Source organism: Empidonax traillii, unplaced genomic scaffold, assembly GCF_003031625.1.
Source record: "Empidonax traillii isolate 1590-97213 ecotype Southwest subspecies unplaced genomic scaffold, ASM303162v1 scaffold68:size1967880, whole genome shotgun sequence".
Lineage (NCBI taxonomy): Eukaryota > Metazoa > Chordata > Aves > Passeriformes > Tyrannidae > Empidonax > Empidonax traillii.
The window spans coordinates 1,944,656-1,964,029 of NW_020955261.1; the positions used below are offsets into that span (position 1 = coordinate 1,944,656).

Here is a 19,374-nt window from a genome sequence, read left to right on the forward strand (position 1 = left end):
TGGCTAAAATCAGTACTAATTATTTCTCGTCTTACAATCCTTTCCTTCTCTTCATCCTCATGTTATTCTACACGGCAATATTCAGGAATTTACCTTTCTCAGCAGCATTCTTCGTTGTTCCTTTTCCTGTTCCCACACCAGGTTTATGTAATTATTGATACACAGACTCACTCTTGTTGCTATTTATGCCAAGTGTGATTAACAGGTATGTTGAAAATAGATATCTAACTATGGATGTGTTACCCTACCATATTATTGCTACTAAAATTCTTTCCAGTTGAGTGTTTTTTACCTTGTGGCCAGTGGATCATTCTTAATCTTCTCCTGGGGTAGAGAAATTCACTATGTGATTAACAACAGACTCAAGAATGAGTTCAGATTTCTTGTGAATAGTGCTTTTGTTTTTTTGAAGCAAGGAACCACAGTTAAAAAAACACAATGAAGTTTTCTAGTGATTGAAATAAGTGCACTTACAAGTTGCATTTCACCTTTTAAACCAGCAGAGAAATTAGGCTGGTGACTCTGGAAAATAGCTTTTGGATGTAAACCAATAGTAGCTCCAAATGTAATAGTCCAGATCTAGTGTAGGTTTCCGAGCAATCATTCTACTGGATTACACTCAGAAAAATGCTGGTATGAGGAATAAACATAGTTTAGATGCATAGTAAGATAGGACAGAATGTATAAAATCTGAGCAACCTGGTCTGGTGGGAGGTATCCCTGCCCATGGCAGGGGTCTGGAACTAGATGGTCTTTAAGATCCCTTCCAACCCAAACCATTCTGTGAGTCTGTGAAAATTCATCTCTAAAAGAAATCCTATAATGGGAATTGCAAATATATTTCCCATGGCATTAAAAAAAATGATTGTTCAGTGAAGTGAAGAGTAGAACTAATAAAATATTTATTTGAAGTCCGTTATCTTTGAGTTTGATTTGCATTTAAAGAAATATTCCTAGTTTTCCTCCACCACTCTTTTCGTCAGGATTGTCTGAAACAGTTTCACGTGATCCTTTAAATGTTGTGTCAAAAATTGAGTCAGTAACAGAGATGAAATACAGAGATCCATATACCCTGTTCTCTGAATGCTTCACAAAAACTCAATCTAATTAAAAAATAAACACTAAGTCACTTTGAGAACTTCAAAATATTGCTGTGAGGACAGAGGTCAGATCACTTACAAAGTAATGGCCAAAGCTCACACACTAATTACTTTGGGGGTGTGGGAGGTTATGAGTTGTTAATTGAGGTGCTCTAGTCTGATGGTAGTTTGGGTGATTGCCTTCTACACTTGACAGACCTATCAAGTGTGTCTTGCAGAATTGCAGAATCTTAGGGTTGGGAGAGACCTCTGGAGATCATTCAGTCTAACCCTCCTGGCAAGGCAGGGTCACCTAGAGCAGGTGACACAGGAGCATGTCCAGGTGTGTTTGGAGTGTCTCTATAGAGGGAGACTCTACAAGCTCCCTGGGCAAGCTGTTCCAGTGCTCTGCCACCCTCAGCGTAAGGAAGTTCTTTCTCATGGTGAGCTATTGCCTAGAGTAATGTTCATCACTTCATCTCTAGTCCCCAAATCCTCTGAATAAAGTTGCTGCTCACTGGTCCACTGCGAGGACTCATGTGAATGTTAAGGCTTTGGGCTAAGACAGCTAAGTCATAATTTTTCTAATCATGGAATCTTACAGTAGTTTGGATTGGTAGGAACCTTAAAGATCACCTTGTTCCAACCCTCCTTCCATGGGCAGGGACGCTTTCCATTAGACCAGATTGCTCAATGTCCCATTCTAATGTGGCCTTGAACACTTCCAGGGATAAGGAATCCCCATCTTCTCTGGCCAGCCTGTTCCAGTGTCTCACCAACCTCACAGTAAAGAATTTCTTCCTAATATCGTGTTTAAATTTAACTGCTTTGAGTTTAAACCCTTGTCTTTTCACTAGAAGTGCCTGTAAAAAGTCCCTCTTTAACTGTTTTGTAGACCCCTTTTGATACTGGAAGGCTGCTGGAAGGTAGAAATGGTCCCTAGAGTAAAACAGATTCCTTGTTTTCCTGACTTTTGGGTCACATTTGGGCTTGGGAAGGAAGGAGCTGTATTACTTGGTACTGAGGGGGTATAGCAGCAGAAATCCTAATGTGTATTTTGAACTAGGAAGATAAAATATAAGTGCCTTCAGTGTTAAGTGGCAGATGATCAGGGGTTTGTATTGCCATTTTGGATTTAGGTACTTCAGTTCTGCCTAAGTGTCCTGCTTTAGGTATGTCTTTTTGGATGTGGCCCTTAGATATCAGGAAATGATCACTGGAAATTTAATGGTAGGAAACAGGTATAATACCAGTGCTGTGCTATTGCTGAGACTTTCATGGTGATTTTGTATCCAGAAAAATTAAAAAACATAATTAAAAACTGTTTTAGGATTTTCACGATCTTAACGTCATCTTTTATGTTATTTTTATTGCATTTCAAATAAAAACTAAATTTCTTAACTGTGGAATGAAAAAATAGAGCACAGTTTAGTAGTTTTTAACAACTCCATCCTGAAGAAAACAGTAAGATGTGGATTCCTCATCCCTGGAAGTACTCAAGGCCACATTAGATTGGGCATTGAGCAATCTGGATTATTTCTCAAACAAACGAATTTTTTCCAGGCAGATATGCCCATATTATTGTGCAATGTAGCAACTAATTTAGTTCTTATTGAATTGAAAGTTCTAACTGAAGTATCTTGGGTGATACCATGAACTCACTGAAATCAGTGAGACTACTGACAGAAACAAATCCAGAACAAAATCGGATCCAGGATTTAAAGCCTCTCTATCTCTAAAGTGGTCCGTGATGCTACTAAACCCCCTAGAGCAGTAGTCAGACTGTGTAATGCCATGTGAGAGCAGAGTACCTGTCTGGAAGGTATATGGAAGAGTTTAGCCCACTGTTAATGTGAAGATGCACTGTCTTAGATGACTTGAGTTCTCATACATGTACTCACTCCTTTCTCACAGCTTCTTCTTGTGACCAGCTAGACTCCTGCTTTGAGTTTTGAATTTGCAACAGCCTTACAAATGCATCTGGACTTACCCAGGCTCAAGGGGCTTCATATGTTAACTTCCTAAGTCCATATTTCAATCCAGAGAAGATTAAAATAAAAAAAAAACAAAACAAAACAAACCACAAAAAACTGAATCAAATGTCTGTAAAAAGGCCTTGGCCTCCTACATACATTTTTCTCCAGTAGTATATGTCATTGTGCTACCTGCTGTACAAAACAAAACAGAAAGGTGCTGTGGCTTACTGAGTAGTATTTGGAAGCACTCCAAGGCAAATTAACAGACCAGGCTCTAAGTAGTGCTTGCCCAACCATTAGAAAACTTTGTAAGCTGTGAAAGAATGCAGTTTGCTCTGCAATTTTCTCCCTGTGAAACACACAGACTAAACCCATTTTTGCAGTCAGTGGAAAATAAGACCTATCTAAATGTTCTGTGTAGTTGTAGGTAGCCTCAGAGTGAATGAAAGACCTCTCTCTGTGCTCTGCTTTTTCCTTGGTTGAAGCGAGTGCCACAAGTAGCACTTGAAAGGAAGAGGAGTCAAACATGTATTATGTCCTGGCCACCCAGAGGCAGAAAATCATTGGTGTCTACAAATGAAGCAGCATTTGCTTGACATTTCTCTAAATGAATTCTACTCAATAGGTTGTTTGGGGTTTTTTTCTAGTGAGGGATGTGTTTTGCCTAAATCAGATAGTAGTTTTCAAAAAGTACTTCCTTACAAAACTTATTGAACAGCTTACAGGTTAGTAGTTAACCAAAATGAAGTAAGCTGAAAAATAATAAGTATCCTCCAGGTGTGGGTTAATATGTAATTACTACTATAGTTTTACATGTCTTTGGCGTGTCCCTTTTTGTTGCTCATTACTTTGGTCTCTAGTCAAGCCAAATTCTCTAGGTTGCTTTTGTGAGCCTTGTGCCTTTCTTTGTCAGTGGACTTGCCTTTTTAGGATTGTGAGAATCTGTTAGTCCAGCAAGTTACCTTAGCAGGATGTACAGCCAAGTTGGTAGTCACCTGTGGCCACTGCAGTTCATTGCAACCTTTCTTAGTTGGGGACATCTGTGTAACTCTTCTCAGAGAGCGAACTCTGGGGTAGTTGAACCAGACTTCTCTTTGAAGGATTTAAAGACTCAGTTGTAGGCGATGATATTACCACTACCTCTTACAGCTACTTTCCAATGGTAAGAACAGGAGCAGGGCAACTGGCTACTTATAAGGCAGCATATATTGTTTTCAAAACATTGAGCCTTCCTAGCCATGTTGTCTCTGACTCAATGGAAACCTCAGGGCAAACGTATTGCATGTAGGTAACTGTAATGGTATAGATACATGTAGGATCCAAGTGGCAGCCCACTGTTCCCATCTCCTTCTTTTCCTGCGTGCATCCTCCAGCAGTGGTAACTTGTTTTTTTGGCTGTTTGTTTGTTTTGTTTTGATTGTTTTTATGTGTTTTTTTGATTGGTTGGTGTGTTTTTTTTAGGGTGGTCTATTGTTTTGAAAAACAAAACCAAAAACCTAATCCCATTTTTCAACCATCTGCTTGTTCTCTACTACACACACAATGGACAACAAATTGCATGCTTCTCGTCAGTGGTTACATTTTTATTGTTATATAAAACAAATAGGTAAAATGTTCTTGCCCGTTTTAAATACTTGTAGAGATACGTTTTTTTAAAAATTAATAAGTCTTAAAAAACTCAGAATTGTGTAGTGGGACTAGTCATGTTTAAACAGACTTTCTGTACATAGCTGATAAGATATATTTTTTCCTATTCTAGATAATATTCCATATTTAGGGGGTGTGATTTTGTAAACACTTAGGTATGTGGTTTGCCTTATACTAGCAAGAAGTCCTGATGGCTACAGTAAGCCGGGTCACATGTGAAAAGTTAGGCAAAAAGCTTGCAGGATTGGGGCACATTTCAGAAGACAAGTAGTTGCTTTTTCTTGTGCAGAGATTTTCATGTGCTTTTTCAACAGGTTTTATCAGAGAAATACAAATTATTACAATAGGAGCTTCTGGTGTTTTGAGGCAAAAAGCAAGTTGCTAGTGATGTAAGTAAACTATTTTCACGAAGTTGCAAGTGTTTCTAAGCAACCTGCAGATGAGTTGAGGCAGTGGTGTGTGTTTTACCTATGTTCCACATGTGGTGCTCAGGGCAGTTCTCCTCGGTTTTGTCAATAAATAGCAGATTAAAAGTAAATGTTTGTAGTATAAGTTGACTGGTTGAAGCGGTCATATTTGAAGCATAAGAGTGATGAAAGTGATGCATTATGTTACTGTAACATATTGACATTATCAATTACGTGTTATTAAACAGCTTAGCTAACTGAATGATTTACCTTGTGTTTAACTGCCTCTTTCAATTAAAGGTAGCAAATGCTGTAGAACTGGGGCACAGTCACAGAGACCATATATTTTCTCCTGTTAACACCAGTACTGCTGACATGCAAGTGATGGGAGTGTTGGCATTTTGCTGCAGGCTCTAATGTGCTAGTTTAAATGGTCTAAAAAAGGTGATTAATGATTGGGAACAGGACTGTTACACAGCTTCACAGCTCTTTTCCTCAGTGCATTTCCATTTATGTCGACTAGGCCACACTTGGGAGGTGTTACTTCAAAGTAGTCAACACAGAGTTGTTTTTTTTTTTTTTTTTTCCTACTGCCATTTGTTTCTATTTCTTAGGTTCCTTTGCTTGTCCAGATATAGCTAGTGTTTCCTGGAAGTTGTAAGCTTCAGTGATAAAGGAGGATGATCCATAGGCTTGTATGTCTGGTGATCAGAATCTAAACTGTTGAATTCTACTGTCATTTCAAGATATATTTAACATCATTCTGCTTACTTACATTTTGTGTATTGTGTTGGAAATAATCTAAAGTTCCTCTCAGAGTAACTGAAGCACTTCATCAACCAATATGTGATTTTCTTCTGCTATTCACTTGATTTTTGCAGCAAGCAGTAATTTGTACATTAGTACTGCTTGTTTGTAATGGGTAACTGTCCACCCCTAAGCTCTCCCCCCCCTTATATACATGGATACACATCTACATCTTACGTATATTTCTTTGGGAGCTGAGATCAATAAACACTGCTGCAACACTTGAACAGCTTCTGTCCCAGTAATGATAGGTGCCATGAGTAGGAAAAAAAAGTAGTTCTAGAAGAAAATTAAAAGCAAAGTTTGAAAAGCTAGCATCTTACTCTTCTTAATGAACCACGGGACAGTGAGGTGTCTAGCAGATGTAATGCATTCTCTTTGCTCTTTTAAGCTAAGGCAGTATCAAACACTGGAGTAGTGGGGATTGAACACTCAAGGGGAAGGTACCTTGTATTTCTTGTGAATTTATTTCCCTGTGCTGAGATCTTAGAGTTCATGACTGAAATGCTTTCTCTTAAGTATCGTGTTGCAAGAGAAACAGATATATTTATTTTAGAACAGGACACTGTGTAGTATTTTAGTTGCTAGCATTTTGTCTTGGCATTTTTTTAGTGATCAAAGTATGAAGTTAAGTCTTAGCTGTGTACAAACAAGTTTTCTGAAAAAGAAACTTAAGAAAAAAAGTTTATACAACAATTTGGGGGCAGAGGGAGAGGAGGGATTTAGATTTGGAGTGCAGTGGCTCTGATTCCCACAGATATACCAGAGCCACTCTTCTGCAAAATAAAAATTATGCCAAACAGTTTTGCAGTATCTGTAGGGGAAGAAGCACGGCTCAAAGAAGAGCACGTCACCCAGTTGGCTGGTCCTTGAACGCAGTCTTTGAGATGGCATTGTGTTTCATCTTCCTTTTCTAATGCTATTTTTTAGGAAACCAAGGCTGGGGCAGGCATGCTGGAGGCACCTTGAGTGTGTTTGTTCCCTGGCTTTGCAGTAACTTTGACTCAGTTAATCGACTTCAGCCAAGCATATCAGAGGAGGAAGGATCCTAAAAGCATTGTGGTCCAACTGGTTTCTTGAGTAAAACGTTTCCAGTTGGAGGAGGAAGCTGCAATTCTGTGTGATATGGAGTGTGGTCAGAGGGTTTGGTTAAACTAGGTTTTTTTGAGGTGAGAGAGTTCACACTGGGGAGTGCAGTTTCAAACATCCCCGGGGGTGCAATGGTGTTTCAGGTAACAACCAACTACAAACCCCATCTGAGAGAAAGCAGGCTTTGATGGCCCTGGTGCTGACACAGCTACTTGTTACTTCTGAGAGATTCTCCTCTTGTTTGTGCAGTGCGTGGAGAAGGATTTTTAGGAGTTTTCTTGTCTCTATGTATGCACGGGCATGTGGGTGATTGTTACTACGAGTGTGTAAAGCTGCTTCCTTTCTTCCTCCTTATTAGGACATTTAACTTATCAGTAGCCACTTGAGTGTCCTGGTTGGGTTTTTTGTTTGGTTGGGTTTTTTTTCGTCTTTTTTTTTGCCGTTTGCAATGCCTGCATTTCTAGTCCTCAGTTGTGTCAGGGGAATATCTGAACATCTGCTTTGGATAGTTTGCAAGTGTTACTTTTTAAAACTCAAGCCCTCAGAATCCGGGCAGTGTGGTGACTGTTCCCAGGGCACACTCAGCCTGCTACTTGTCTTTTGGAAACATGTGTTGAGGTTCATTACACACATTTATTCTTCAGTTTTCTGTCTTGGCTTGGATTCTCTACTAAGATTCTGCTCTGAAACGATGATATAAACTATATATATTTTTTTTTTCCTTAAGCATCAATGCCGCACTTTTCCCCCTGTAGTTCATAGTAGTACTGCTTGTGGGCAGGTTTCAAAGGAATCTCATCTCCATATGGTTTTACTCGATAATCCTTTATCCACCGTCTTCAGCTCTCATTCCGTTGCTTTCTTGCCTGTGGCTACGTTTCTATCTCTGCATCAATTAGCACAGTGATTTATACAACAAGCAAGCAGTTTAGAGGTAATGGTACACAATTAACATCTCATTCCACCATAAAGGGTATGCTAAATACCCCAGTCACTGCTTTCTCTGCCTGGAATTGAAATAAGTGTTTGTCCTAATTCATATGCTATCTGATGTGAAGTGGGCCTGCTTTGTACGGCACTACACCATTAATCTAATTATAGATAGCTGCAAATGAAGTGCTGTCTGAGCACAGAGACTGAAGAAAATAGCGCTTTTGTCATTTAGCATGACTCTGTGAAGCAAGATCGCACTTTACACGGCGGCATGGCAAAATGGGAATCTGAATAATATTGCTGCCTGTTGCATCTTTTCTAATTACAACAGCATTGTAAACACAACTGGGCGCTGATATAAATAGAGCTGTAGATACGCTGTCATGTGGGTTGTAGGAGAAAATCCTTAGTGTGCTGTTGTATTAAATGATGCATCCTGATTGACAGCTACCTTGAGACTGCGCTGATGGAGTTGTCAAAGCATTATGCTGACGGGCTGCTCGGCGGCGGCAGCTGCGGCCGCTCCCGCTCCGCTCCCGCTCCGCTCCCGCTCCCGGCTCCCCGCGCCCTGCCCGGCCGCCGGCGCGCTCCGAGGGACGGCATCGCCAGGCTTGCCGTCTGGCCCCTCTCGATTCTGCCTGTTCAGCCGCAGTCTGCAGCGGAGGGAAGCTATTTTTGCGTGACTTTAACCCTTGGTAGGTTTCTCTAGAGTGTTAATTATGTATCACACAAGGAATGGAAAGTGGGAAATGTGGCTGAATTACAAGTCTAATTAAGTTTCTGCTGCTGGAGTGTGTACTACGTGGTGGTGAGGCTCCTCTCGTTTTTCTTTCCCTTTCGCTGCTACTAAAGGCTCGTGATTTTTGTGGCTGTTGTGGTATTTTTATTTTTTTTTTATTATTATTATTATTTATCAGCTGTCTCCGTAGCATGTTGAGTGTTTGCTCTGCCATCAGACTAAAAGTGCCGATATTTTGTGGAGGTGTTAATGTTAGTCCTCCCCACCACCCTGTGGAAGTAAATCAGCTCTAGAACTCAGTGTTCGGGGGAAAAAGCCTCAGTGATTTGCAAGATGTCATTTATCTCCCTGTTGAGTAAGGAATCCTCGACTCTGAAAGAAAGTAATGCCTGACGTCTTCGTGTCCTATGGAATAAATACATCATTTTCCTGTTTAGGTGCTGTGGTGGAAATCTAAGCAAGGGTACAGTCATGATGGTTAAGTGTATAATGATAATAAAAAAGGCAGTTTGCTCATTGTGTTCAGAACTGGAACGTTGCTTGGTGTTGCTTGGACTGAATACTGAATAACATACTCCTCGTGAGTCAGTGACGTCAAAGCGCAGGTGACAACAGTTAAGTAAAGAGGCAGGATGTGGAATGTTAAAGGAAAATTATGTGACCACTGTTAACACATTTCACTGGTTCCAAAAATGAGACTGTGAGGCTAGTGAAAATAATGAAGACACAGAGCAGACGATTTCTGTACTGAAATCTGAGCTGCCTAAGATTTTCGCCCTTCTGACCACAAGAATGACAGACATTTGAAAAACATGGTTGAACATTTAGGTAAAGCATACCGAAAATCCACATCTGGTCAGCAGTCCAAACACTGTCATAAGCAACATGGGTAGTGATTGGTCTATAAAATCTCCAGTGGAATTTAAACGTTTACAGCTTCTGGGACACGAATTTCAAGGGTACAAGGAAGATCATATTTAACAAACTAATGTGAAAGTGCAATTTTGAGCATTTTAGTGAAGGTTTGCAATGTTCTGTTGCATATGGTAAGGGAACTATATCTGCTTGTTTTTAAGCACAGATGGGGCCAGATATTCTCTGGCCACCTTTTTTCGTAGTAGCTATTCTACTTGTCTACTGACTTGGAGGATCAATATCAACAAAAAACCTCCACAAAACCCAACGTATAATTTTCACCCTATCTGCTTACTTTTCTCCAGCTAGCCCCCAACCCCTGCTACACACTTAGCCTCTCTCCCCCTTACATTGCTGTTATTGCACCTTTTAATGTTCTTATTGTTGTCATGGACATTTGGTTGTAAGAGGTAGTGTTGCATTACATAAACATCCAATTCATTTAGTGGGGCACAGGATACTGTTACCCTTAGAAAACTATTAAGTAACATCTGTTTTCCCTACTATAATTTTTGTCACCTGACTGTGGACTCCCAACAGTCTGGTGGAAAAGAAACACCTGGTCTCTATGTCATGGGAAGCTGTATGGCTCCTTTTGGTACCGCTGTATTGACTTGACTTGGGCTGGCAGAATCGGACTTTGAAACCCTGTGGAGTGAAGCAGTGGCTGGTGACAACTACTCATCAGGGCAGATCTGATGGCTGGCAGATTTCCTTGCTCTCAGAGTCCACCTGCAATCTATTTATGACTCCAACAAATGTTTCTTCTGGTGTAGGCCAGCGAAAACCTCCTGGTCGCTATTTATAACCCAAACTTCACAGCCTTCCCCAATTTACACCCCTGCTTTCTCCCATCTCCTCCTCCTCCTCCTGAGGATAAAGGAAAAAAATCTGGACCTCATCCGCACTCGGTTAGTAGCATATCAAAACTTCTGCTTCCTATGTTCGGCATTGTCCTCGCTAAATCGAAGGCATAGCAGCGCGTTCGTCATGTAATGAAAAAATGTGGGATATTCTTAATTGTTGTGGCAGCACTGGCAGGCGTTGTGTGGTTTGATCTCCCCGAGCTTCAGGCTGCACCCTGGTTAGGTGAGCAACGCCCTGCACCCCACTCCACAACTCATCCCCAGGGATAAGTAGCAGCAGTCACAGAGGGATACTTATGCAGGTATTTAGGGCTGTCCAGCCAACAACCGAAATACATCAAAGGTAATCTTAAAGAAGGAACCTTTCTTTTCGGCTTTGTCTTTTTATATTCTGAAAGGTCATTTGTGAACCAGCTGTGCCAAAAAAGGCCTTTCCCCAGAAGTTTACTGTTGTTATTTTTTACTTTTTGATTACAGTAACTTGCTTATCCCCCAAACAGACTGAAGAACAATAAACAAATACAAAAGGAAAAGGAACAGCTCATCAATAACAAAGACCTGCGTTTTAAAGCTTTGAGAGTACTGACTCTTACATCTCACTCCAAGTAAAGCAGGAGTCCTACAGAGAAAGGAATTTAAAAGATATGAAAATTATAAAGATAGTAAAAACAATGTTTGGTAGGGATATTTTAGCTTGGTGTGGAGAACTGAGCTTTAAAGTGCAGCATGCCGAGGAATGTGATTTTTCCCCCACTGCTGTATGTGGTGGAGTGCATAGGGAATTCTGTATTTCTGCCCCTGTGAAATATTGTAACCTAGATGAAGGTCTGGCTTTCTCTTCAAGTTTAAATTTGAAATTGGGCAGCTCGGAAGTGTTGTATGTGGCTTCAAAAACTAAATGGCACATACTCCTAATCCTTTTAAATCATATCAAAATAGTCTCTTGCAAGAGGCAATAATACAATCCACAAATCTAACTTATTTCCATGTTCTTCCGGTTTTTTTTCCTCTCCTTTTTGAAAAAAAAATTTTTATTTATTTTTAAACTCTGAGTACAAAGAAGACAGTAACCGTGGATACTGAAACTGTGCAATTTGGTGTAATTATATTCCCCCCCATAGATTTAATGAAGGACTTTTAAGTACAATTTATCTTTGATAAATAGTCCCTCTGAACAGAATGTTTATTAGATTGACAGCAGAATACACTCTGCAAGCTTTTTTTCCTTGCCACTTATGACTCAGATGAATTTTAATAGGAGTAAAAAGCTTTTATTTGCACAGTAATTTCACTTAAGGATCATATCCTTCAGAAACTGGCAGACACTTGTATGTCTTGATTGCAAAACAGACACTCAAGAGTAAAGAAACATGCATAAGATGTTATTATTTGACTTGTCACACTGCTGCAATTCTATTTGCAACTTATGTCACCAATTCTCCTATAGGCATCGCCTCCCCTCTCCCTACAGCCTACATGGAAGTGTGTGTATGTGCACGCACACGCGCACTTCTCTTCCAAAAAAAGAGACTGCAGTGAGCACATCACACTGAACTCGGTTGCTTGCGCTAGGAGAGAACTAGCTGTATGTTGGGTTGGAGAACGTGAGCGCCACAGTCTTAATTGTCATGATGATGCCTGCGGGAGGCTTGGAGTTAAAGCTGCTTTTTGCATACAAAATGGGGCTGATTTCCCTGAGCTACATCATTGTAACCAAGGCACATGGTTGGGAATGGGTCCTCAAATCTTCGGGTGCCCCTTACAGCTTCAGGGAATATTGTTGTGGCATTTTATCACTTACTGGGGTGAGCTGGCGGGAATTGGTTCGCTTAACCATTTGCCCATATTTCTGATTAAAGCAAGTATTTCTAAGTGAATGGTTGCACCGTTCATTGCACATAATGTTGTGTGTCCACATGCTATTCGGGGATGATGATAATCCTCCATTACCTTGTTTTAATTTGCCTTTGAAAGCTGCTTTTTAAAGATGTCATTGCTGAGTTAATCACCTTTTGCATGTATTTTTAAATACCTTGTTGTGCTCTCTACAGAAGCAGAAGGTAGAGTTCCCCTTTACCTTCACCATAAGGATATCGGATTTTTTCTGTCCATGTAAAAATGAAAAGTAAAGACATTTTATTGTTAATAAAACAATAGCTAATTGTTTTGGAGGAAAACATACTGTTCCAAGCAAGGTGTTGAACTTTACATCGGCAAAATACACATTTGAATTGTAAATGCAGTTCATCCAATGCTTATTATTAAAACCTTTGTTTAAATTATTGATGAAGTGTGGTGATGGTCTTCGCCGGGTTGGCCTTGGCGAGGCTGGAGTGTCACGCAGAGACCTGCTGCCATCTACTGGCTCTTTGCAATCCCTTTCAGGTGCCCTGGGACAAACGGGAAGACCGTCTGTCTGTCTGAGGACAAGGAACTGTCTCAGTGATTAAAACAGTTGACAGTTTTTAAAAACTAACAGCCTGCAGCTGAAATCAGTTTAGGCAGCATCTACATGTTTTCAGAAAGGTTTATTTAAAGATACTCTTAGACACTTCAGGGTCATCGTATTCTCTTCCATTTCTAATTGCTATAAAAAAATACTTAGAGAAAACATTTTTTCTCAAGGTAGATAATAGCTGCTAAACAGTTTTTATTATGGATGAAGTGTATTCAGTACAACAATGTTTCATCATCTGAAAGAACAGAATTGAAATTGTTTAATATGTTTTAATTGTAAAATCTGAGCAAGTTATTAACTTCAAACACTAAATACGTGGTCAAAAGAAATGTTGTAAAACTAAACATAATGTTTAAGATCAGTCATGTTGTTTGAAGTCTGGAAGACTTTTCTAAAAGGTCAATTTGCAATTCAGTACTGCAGTGGAAATGAATCCCTCAATATTCCTTATTCACCAAAGATGATGTGCAGCAAACATAAGAGCATTTCTGTTTTTAAATTTGCATCTTCCCTCTGTACTCCTAATTTTATAATGAATTTGACATCTCTTTACTGTACTTGATTCTTTCCTTTTATGTCCACGTTGCCGCAGATTGGGGTTGCGTATTTTTCTTTCTACATCCTGAAAATGAAACTGGATAAAGATTTCAAACAGTGTTTTTTAGACACCCCTGTGAAGAACAGATAACAGATGTATTACATAAAAACATGACACAAAATAGTGCAGATTATTGACTGGAATTCACCAAGGTGCAGTTGTCTAAAACATTCCTCTTCCTATTCTTTAGTACAAATTACAAATACTGACGAAGGTTGCTGCGGAGCTGAGCAAGTATATGCCAGAGAAAGCAGAAGAGGACACCTCCAGCATTTTGAGATCTCCCATGCCTGGAACAGTGGTGGCAGTTTCTGTCAAGCCTGGGGACATGGTAAGAAATGTGATCTATATCTGCATTTTCATTACGTATTCCACAGAAATTTCTCCTTGGTGTAACTAAAACTGCAGGTCACAGGGTTTGACTCCTTTTTTTTTTTTCTTTTTTTTCTTTTTTTTTTTTTTTTTTTTTTTTTTTTTTTTTTTTTTTTTTTTTTTTTTTTTTTTTTTTTTTTTTTTTTTTTTTTTTTTTTTTTTTTTTTTTTTTTTTTTTTTTTTTTTTTTTTTTTTTTAACATCACCTGTAGAATAAAGTGTGCTGAAGGATTTGTGCTGTTTTTCTTTTGAATTATAAAAACTAAACTGGCTTTAAAAGGACAATTTTCAGCCTGGTACAAGTCCACAGCTGAAACTCAAGAAATAGCTTGTGTTTGTACCCCAATACAAACACAGGATAGGGATGAGGGAGGAAATTGTATTGTGTGTTTATGTGCATGTAAATATACATAAGTGTATATCTATATTTTTATATATGTGTATAGTTAGTGCTAGCAGGAATAGATTGTCGATTTTCTGTCCTAAAGTAATGAAAATATTACTAAAAAAAAAGGGACACAGGACAGATTTATAGTTTCCCTCCCCTTTTTCTTTTTTAAGAATTTCAAAGACACATGAAGATACCGAATTGGGAATCCTATACCGGGAATTCCCAATCTCATGTGATAATCTTCTTGTTCTGCAAAAGGAATAAACTTGCCATACAGAAGGGCAAAGGAACATGCTGTTGTTGTCCTGGGGATTTCCAGTGCTTCTTATCTCTCACTGAGCTGGAAACAAAAATAAATATAGTGCTTTAAAGTTACATTTAAATACTGACTTGAACTCAGCTTTATATGAAATTCTACCACATTGTAGCATGTTATTTCTAAGGTCAGAGCCCTTATCTCTCATAACCATTGAAAGCAAGGGAGTGATTGCAGATATAGGAATATTTGAATCAGATTGTGCATGCTAATTTTAAAGTACTGTTGTCAGTTAACTGATGCCATAAACATGTATGTGGCACCATAGATTTTCTTGAGAGATTGTGCAGAAATGGGATCAAGATCTGAAGTCCAAAATCAACATTGCATTCACTAGGTGACAGTCGTCGATCGTGCTGGTAAAGTGATTAGTTTGCTTACATTTAGCTATGATACCACCTTTGGATTTAAAATATATGGTTGATTCTGTCTGTCTACTGGGAGAAGGGAGTCACCATGTTAATATTAAAGATCTGCAGGTGCCAATGTTAGTATTAATGAAACAAAGACATTTCTGAGGAAACAACTAAATACAGCTGATTAGAAATTCTTTTAGCTTCTACACTTAGCTTTCTGGTTTTGTGATTTATACATGCACACACACACTGTTTACATACTTCAAATAAAAAGAACAGTATGCAATTAAAATTAATCAGTATGTCATCACATCGACAGAAGAATCTGCTTTCTTTGTCTAGGCAATACAAGTGGCTGAGTGAGGAAGATCTTAAGCCAACACTTCCTTTTTTTTTTGGTGAAAAATGAAGGGAAACATTTTTAAGTCAAGCATTTTATGACTTTTAAAATTTGCTTAATATTTATTTTTGAGATGTTAATTCTAGATGTTACCAGCCTTCTTGCCATGAGGAATAGTTCTTGTTGTCTGAAAGGAATGCAACCAGTGGAGAAGGAGGCCAGAGCCTATGGGATTTTAAGTAAATAAATAAATGAACCTCCCTCCACAAATCCACAAGTGGTGGTGTGCATCAGAGCACAAGTTGTTAAATAATGTGTGTGAGATTTTTTTTTTCTTTTCTCCTCTCCTGCAGCTTTTTGCTGGAGGCGCTGAGTGGCAGAGCATTTGAACAGCATAATCTGTGTTCTGCTGACCTGAGCTCGTCATTGCTAATTGTGTGGCTTTAATTGCAAAAAACACATTTGCGTTATTGAAAAGGGTTTATCTTAAATCCTTCCTTTTCAAGACTAGTGTCAAAACGTTAAAAAAAAAGCAAGCCAGCAAGTGATATGAGGGTAACATCAGCTATCAGCACTGAATAAGCAGTGGGATGGTGGGATTCAGATTACTGCGTCTCGGCTGTCCATCAGAAACCAGCTCACTCACTACAGCTGTTAAAGGCATGATGGGCAGGGAACTGTAGCTCTGCGATAAATACAGCTCTTTTTGTTGCACTGCTTGGGAAAAGTCTGATTTCTTTAGTGTGCTGGAGAAATGGGAATTTAAGTAGCCCCTATTCTGCGCTTGCAGTCGGGTTTGGCAGCTCACATTTGCATGGTGTGCGAAAACAACACAGCTGAAAAATGGGAGAATGCGAGGCAGTTGTCCATCTTGCCCCTCAGGTGTTGCTGCTGCTGGCAGTAAAGCTGTCTGGTTATTAGCTACTCTAAGATTGTTTTCTCCTAAGCTGTGAGCTGTGCTGTATAGTATTAGTGCAGCACAGTCCCTGTCCTCACAGAGACACGCTCTCAGAGTGGTGAGTAGCACAGGGAGCTGGGCTACCATACCCTTCCTTCATATGTAATTTAGAAATGGTGAAAAAATGACTAGAGAGGGTCATCTCATCCTTGTCTGAATGACTGCACTTCCAAACTCCTGTTTGTTGCCTATGGTTCAGCTACAGGGCATCGTGCCTGGTCAGGTAAAGCATGTGGTATTAGTGCCTCTCCATGCTTCCATAGCCAGAGGAGAAGGCACTGCTGATCTCTGCGTTAGTTTTCCCCACTCGACGTGTCATTGTTTCCCTTGGAGCATGGTGTTCTCTTTTGGCTGCTGTTGCTGAAAAATATTTTGGTCTCTTGAAGCCCGATAGAAGATTGCGTGAGCATCCTCTATCCAGCGCGTCTGATAAGCAGTTTTCAGTTCATTTTTTGCCAAAAGATACTGCATATGCAAGGAATTTATTTTCTTTTGTCTGTAAGATGATCTATAGATTTTAGTAACACAGTGGGGAAGTGCTGTTTGTCATTTAGAGAGAAGCAGAACTTGTGATGCTGCCAATTTCTTTAGGTTTTTTAGTTACTTTCTACTTTCTTTATTTTCCTTCATGTGATCAGAAGACTGTAATTAGTTGTCACTCAGTTATTCCTAGAAGCACAATGAAGGCATTCAGAAGCAGAAAGCAGCATAAACAATGGAACAATTTGAAATCTGGCTGACTGGAAAGAAGGTTAATATTATTTAGGGAAAGAAGACTTAAATTTATATTACATTCCTCATGATAACGCAGTGACATTACTATAGGAAATAGTCCTTGTTGGGGGGCAGGGTATTTGCATATTTATTTTGTAAGTGGATTGTTAATGGTACATGTGCATTAGGATGAAATTTGGTTTGGGGAGAACTACTTTTGGTTCCCCATCATGCCACAGGCTAGAGAAACCACTGAGCTTCAAGAGTCCAGGCAAGGAACTTGCTCTGTTTCTGCTGACCCCGGTGGCAGCACAAGTCAGCCCTGCTAGCACACAGCAGCATTTTTATGCCAGAGTGTGGAGATGGCACTGCGTGTGGTTTTAATCTCACGGCAGCTACCACAAAGGCAGCACCTACTAAGCTGCACAAATGCCCTGCTTTACTTAGAGGGCAGGAAACAGGCAGGCATCTGCAAATATTTCTTCTTCCTCTTGAGGTGTTCTTTGTGCATGCAGGATTCTGTGCACTGAGACTGCAGGAGTAGGGAAAACTCTTGCAGATCCTAATGGTTGCACAGGTAAAACAATGTTGTCATACCTAAAACAAGCCACCCGAATGTTCCCACTATTGACTTCGGTAGTCTTAACTGTCCACAGCAACAAAGAAAGATCTGAGCTGTCGTGATTGCCTTGTGACCCTTGCTATGTTTTCATCTATGAATATGAGTTTTGCTTTTTCAGTTTTCTGTCTGTCAGAAATGTGAAGGTGTTTTTCTTTTAGCTCTGTGTTTCTGTTGGTCATTTTTCTTTTTTAGTTACATGAGGCAGGACAAGTGGCATTACTAATCCAAGCACCGGTCAATAAGCTAAGACCTGGCAGCCTAAATCACTATAATGATTACCCTTATCCATAAATATGGAAAGCACCTCCGGGTAAACACCACAACATTACTGAATATTTGTAGGATTATAGCCAAAAGAAGAGGACAATTAATTATTTTGACCTTTGTTTCTAAATTTCCCCCCTTTCCAGTAATTCAGGATTACTCCAGGTTTTGGAAGTTACCACTGTTCCAGCCATTCTTTAAATGTACTTTTCTCATATCAAAATTTCTTATGATTTCAAATTGATGGTAGTGTAGCCATTAGTATTAATACTGCATGGGATGATTTTTTTCTACCAAGATGTCAGCTGTTAAATGTAGATGCTAGTTATCTCAGTAATTTCAAAGTGGGTTAACTTGAAGGCTGCTTTTTTAGTTGTATAACTTATAAAACACATTACTGTGTTCCCACCTTTTAATAGTAATTAAGGAAGATGTTTTAAACTGTATTTCTCTTTCAGTTCAGTTGCATGCATTTTATTTCAATTTTTCTTGTTATTCTTTAGAAAGATAGTTTAAAAGAATCTGTATCCATGATTTTCCATTTCACAAGCCTTGGTAAGTTCTTGCTGGGGGAAAAGATGTTTTGCTTGACCTTTACCACTGAAATGCTCACTAGTAAAACCAAAACAAAATAGCTTTCTAAATTATTTTTCTCACTACATCCTTCATTCTCGTGAAAGAAAAGATGGAGTTATAAACTTACCTGTTGCCATCAGCATTTGTGTGTTGTTGTAAATCGTATTTGCCATTCAGACCTCAAAATCTTTAAAAAAAAAAAATCTCTTTTTCTTCTGGTTGGAATTTATAACAGAGAAATGACAACAATAAAAATTTCATTGTTACTTAAGCAAGTAGTAAGATATTATTTAATTCAAGTAGGACTTTTCTCTTGTGTGTGAATCTTTTTTTCTTTTATTGTTATTTTTCCTTTTTGTTTCCTCTTCTCTTTTTTCCTCCCTCCTATTCTTCAGAGGAAATAAAACTCCATTTTTCAGTTAAAGGGAGTTTGCAAACTTGACAAAATGTGTTCACAAACCTCACATAGTTTTTATGATTCTATGTATTTGATTATTTTCTTGGGGTGTTTTTGTTTTGAGGAAAAAAACCTACTTGTAAACAGGAAATGAAAACTTTTTCACAGTTGTATAATTTCAAGAGTAAAGGTATTCAATTATTTCACCATTCTTATAAGATGACGCACAAGTAATAATTGTAGTTAATCAAAAAATTACACTAATTGTTCATAACAAATGTAAGTAATTTTTTATATGTCACTTAAACAAATTTTTTTTAGTCTAAGGTTATGTTTGAGTATGGTATAATTAAGAAAGAAATCCTAATCTGATGGTGAGGTAGAAATAGTCAATATTATTAGAGTTTCTTCCTTGGGGAAAAATGTTGCAAATCCTTTGAAATTAATTAATAGATTTTTTTATTATTATTATTTTGGTGTGCTTTGCATTTTCAAATAATAAACAATTTTTTAACTGTTGCTGGAAAAGTTGGCTGATAAAGATTGGGCTGAGTT

The 19,374-nt window shown here is 38.8% G+C and overlaps 1 protein-coding gene across 1 annotated transcript in view; it reads left to right on the forward strand.

Annotated features, from left to right (window-relative positions):
• Positions 1–13,845, forward strand: part of PCCA (propionyl-CoA carboxylase subunit alpha) — a gene marked incomplete at its 3' end in the record, with an annotated part of 260,224 nt that extends 246,379 nt beyond the window's left edge. The window contains exon 22 of the mRNA XM_027880315.1: positions 13,705–13,845. Coding sequence (XP_027736116.1) covers positions 13,705–13,845 — 141 coding nt within the window. The remainder of the gene's footprint in view (positions 1–13,704) is intronic.
• Positions 13,846–19,374: the final 5,529 nt, after the last annotated feature.